The sequence below is a fragment of the Phaethon aethereus genome, assembly GCF_964289735.1.
Source record: "Phaethon aethereus genome assembly, chromosome: 5".
NCBI lineage: Eukaryota > Metazoa > Chordata > Aves > Phaethontiformes > Phaethontidae > Phaethon > Phaethon aethereus.
Window position 1 is genome coordinate 4,634,675 of NC_138579.1, and position 3,455 is coordinate 4,638,129.

A 3,455-nucleotide genomic window follows, 5' to 3' on the forward strand; every position below is an offset into this window, starting at 1 on the left:
CCAGCACAGGGGGATCCGCGGTACCTCGGTGAGAAATAGAAAGACTAAAATTTGCAAAGCCTTTAAGGGGGAAAAGGGGTGGGGGGAAAACGAGGGGGTGGGGGGAGAGAAGATGAGAAGGAGAGAAGATATATTCCCTGCGGCACTCCCAGCCAGCATAGCCTCAGCAGCACCCTGAGAGGCGAGACACAAAATGCATTTACCTTTAAAATAATGACTCATTTTATTTTTTTCTTTTAATATGTAGTTATAAATATATTTTGTCAAAATATATGATCATTATTGTCAAAAACATTTGCACATAAAGTCATAAATAAGGTCAAGGTGAACGTTTAGTTTAGAGAAGAGTCCAGCTATAGCAAGCAGTTCTGGGGTGGGACGGGAGGGAGAGAGAAGGGGAGGAGAGGGCAGCGGGGAAGGGGGTCAGCGGCACCCGCACCCCTCCACCACCATCTCCTGGTAGTTTTTCAGGACCACCTTGTCATACTCATCCAGGTAGAGCATGGAGATGGCGCTCAGCTCCGTGGGCACGCAGCAGGCCTTGGGGATGCTGGAGTTCACAGAGTTCACCAGCGTCTGCACGATGGCGTGGTTGGTGGAGTTGAGGTGGTCGGCCAGAGGGAAGGGGCAGTCCCCGTGGCAGTAAAACGCCTGGTACCCCGGGGGTGCCACGATCCAGTCATTCCAGCCCACGTCGCTGAAATCCACATAGAGGGCATGGCGGCGGCAGTTTTTTTTGTTCTTGCGGGAACGCTGGTGCTTGGGGCTCCGGCGAGCTCTGCGGGTCAGCGCATGGCCTCGCCCGTCGTGCCCAAAAGTGACCAGGAGCGGCCTGAGCTGAGCCCAGTCCCCGTGCCCTTGAGGTAAAGATCGGCTAATCCTGACGTGTTTGCCCTGATGAGTCTGTGCGTGGTGGAGGTGGGTCACCTCGATCACCAGCCCGTGGTTCGGTTGCTTGTCCTTGGTCCACCGGATCACAGCTGGGCTCACATCAAAGGTCTCCCAGCGCGTCACGTTGTGGTGCACCAGACGCGTGTCCAACAGGCGCGTAATGGCCTGAGCGCGCTCCGACAGCGGCTTCATCACTTCATAAATGTTTATCCGGTGGAAGCCCCTCTCCCACGCCGCGCTCGGCTCCTCCACCTGCTCCCGGTACAGCCGCAGCTCCGCTGAGGAGATCACCTCGTTTTCCGGCACGCTGCTGAGATTGAAGACGAAGCGGATCCGGGGCGCCTCACTGGGACCCGGCACGCTCTCCAGGTGCTCTGGAGGGGAGCAGGGCGGGGGGGGGAGCCAGGGGGGAAGTGGTACAAAAAGCAAACAAGAGCACGTCAGCTTCGGGGCACCCAGCCACAGCCCCCGGTGCAGCCACGGCACGCACCCACGCTTCACCTGCCTGGCAGCCACCGGCACCTCTCCGCTCCCCAGCGCATCCCTCCCAGCCAGACCTGGAGCGGCTCCTGCCCCAGCACAGCTCGCTCGCCCGCTGCATGCCTGCACCCGGACTGGGACACTCCTTCCCGTCTCACTCCTCTTTTCAGGGAGGCTTTTCCTCTTTCGCCTTCTACCCTGCCAATCCCTCCAAAATCATCTCCCTGGCGAGGTGCGGCACCACGGAGCACAGAGGTGCCTTGTTACAGGGCGCAGGGGGCAGGGGGAGAAAGAGAAGCAAATTCCAACACAGTAATGATGCGGCTGGATTAATAATTCAGATTTACTTTGGAAAAGAAACATCCGCTAGGAAACATTTGGATCAGATTACAAGGGCCTATTGAATAAACCTTATAAACACACAGCTGTAACTATTAAATTCGAGTAGGGGTTTTGGGGGATTTTTTTTTTCCTTAAGAGCAAAACCAGGCAGCAATTGCTTTGATAGTTCAAAAGAAACACACCAGGGGCAAGATCCCGCCTTCACTTTACTCCCGCATCCGATCCAGAGCCATTAAATCCACACGAGCCCAGGGAGTTGACCCCAAGGCAGAGGCACCAAAGGAAACTCACTGTTGTCAACAGAAGCAAAAGCATCTCAAAATATGGTCAAGCTCGGGTTAAGCACAGGATGCTGCCAAAAATACAGAGCAGCACGCCTGTCACCCATGCGCAGCAGGCTTGGGGGGGACGCTTTTCCTCCCATAAATTCAGTGCTGGGCACCTCCTGCTTCTAAATGCATTTGTGAGCTTCCAAACGCAAGGAAATCCCGACCACTACTTGGGCTGGGAATTTACCTCCTGCCATCACTGACCTTCATGGTGGAAACTCCTCACGGTGTTTGCCCGACTGGTTGATCGCTCAGGGTACTGCAGGCTAATTTCCTGGAGGCTTTCCTCCTCTTCTCCAGACTGGAGTCGATAGAGATCCAGCATGTAACTAGGAATGACGGCTGACTTGCTGGGCTGAGGCCGCCTTCGCAGCCCAAACATCTGCAGCAGAGTTGTTTCGAAACCCCGCAAGAGTTCATGGCTTTGGGCAGAGCGGCGTCCGGATCCGGCTTGTCCCTGAAGCTCTGCGACTTTCTTCCTGCCGGTCTCGGGGATCAGGCTAGCATGGTTAGTACCTCCTAGCAGGACTTGGCATAGTAGGATGACCATCAGCATTCGGTTACCAGGAATCATGGTGTCTCTGGGGTGTAAAAAACGCAACAACAAACAACAAGGAAAGTCAGGATGAGAAGCAACCCCCCCTCCTCCTCCTTTTCCAAATAAACTTTAAAATAATAATAACAAGAATAATAAATGGCAAAACGACACCAGAAGCGGCCCCCGAGCGGCGGCCGGCGCGCCCGGCGGGCAGGGACTAGCCGCTGGTCCCAGGCCGCTCGCCGCCCGGCAGTCCCCGCGGGCGGGCGGCTCTCCGGCGCATCCCGGCCCCGCTCGCCCCGCCGGGGCCCCGGCGCCCGGCGGGGAAGGGGCGCCCGGCTCGGAGCACTACGGGTTCCCGTCCCGCCACCGGACCCCCGCGGAGGGGGCGGGGGACGGGCGGACGGGGAGAACAACAAAATAAAGTTTAAAAAAAACTAAACTAAAGAACCGCATTGAAAACCAAAAGCGAGGAGCGAAGCCGAGGAAGAAGAGGGCTGTACTCACTGACAGCAAGCAAGGCATATCAGCACAGTCCATGATTCTGGAGAGCCAGCCCGGACCCAGCACGCCGAAAGCCCCGGGGCAGCGGCTGCCGAGCGCCGCCCGCGATCGCCACCCGGGCGCAGTGCGGCCGCCGCCGCCGCCGGCCCCGGTTTTCTCCCGGCCCCGCAGTCACGTGGAGCCGCGCACCCCGCCAGCCCGGCCCGGCCCGGCCCGGCCCGCCGCCCCCGGCCCGCCCCCGCCCGGCCCGGCCCCGCGGGGGACGGCCCGGCCCGCCCCGCCGCCCGGGGATGGGGGTGGCCGGCGGAGGGGCTGCGCTCAGGGGGGTCGGGAGCCCGCCCCGGGGCCGTGGGACGGGGCGAGCGGAGTCC

General features: G+C 59.2%; 1 protein-coding gene across 1 annotated transcript; it reads right to left on the reverse strand.

Annotated features, from left to right (window-relative positions):
- Positions 1 to 423: 423 nt before the first annotated feature.
- BMP4 (bone morphogenetic protein 4) lies at positions 424 to 2,988 on the reverse strand (the record flags this gene model as incomplete). Its single annotated transcript, XM_081999907.1, has 2 exons — positions 2,247 to 2,988; positions 424 to 1,265 (listed from the first exon to the last, which is right to left on the reverse strand). Exons 1-2 carry the CDS (start codon positions 2,614 to 2,616, stop codon positions 424 to 426), a joined length of 1,212 nt encoding a protein of 403 aa, XP_081856033.1. The 5' UTR covers positions 2,617 to 2,988.
- Between the last annotated feature and the right edge of the window lie 467 nt (positions 2,989 to 3,455).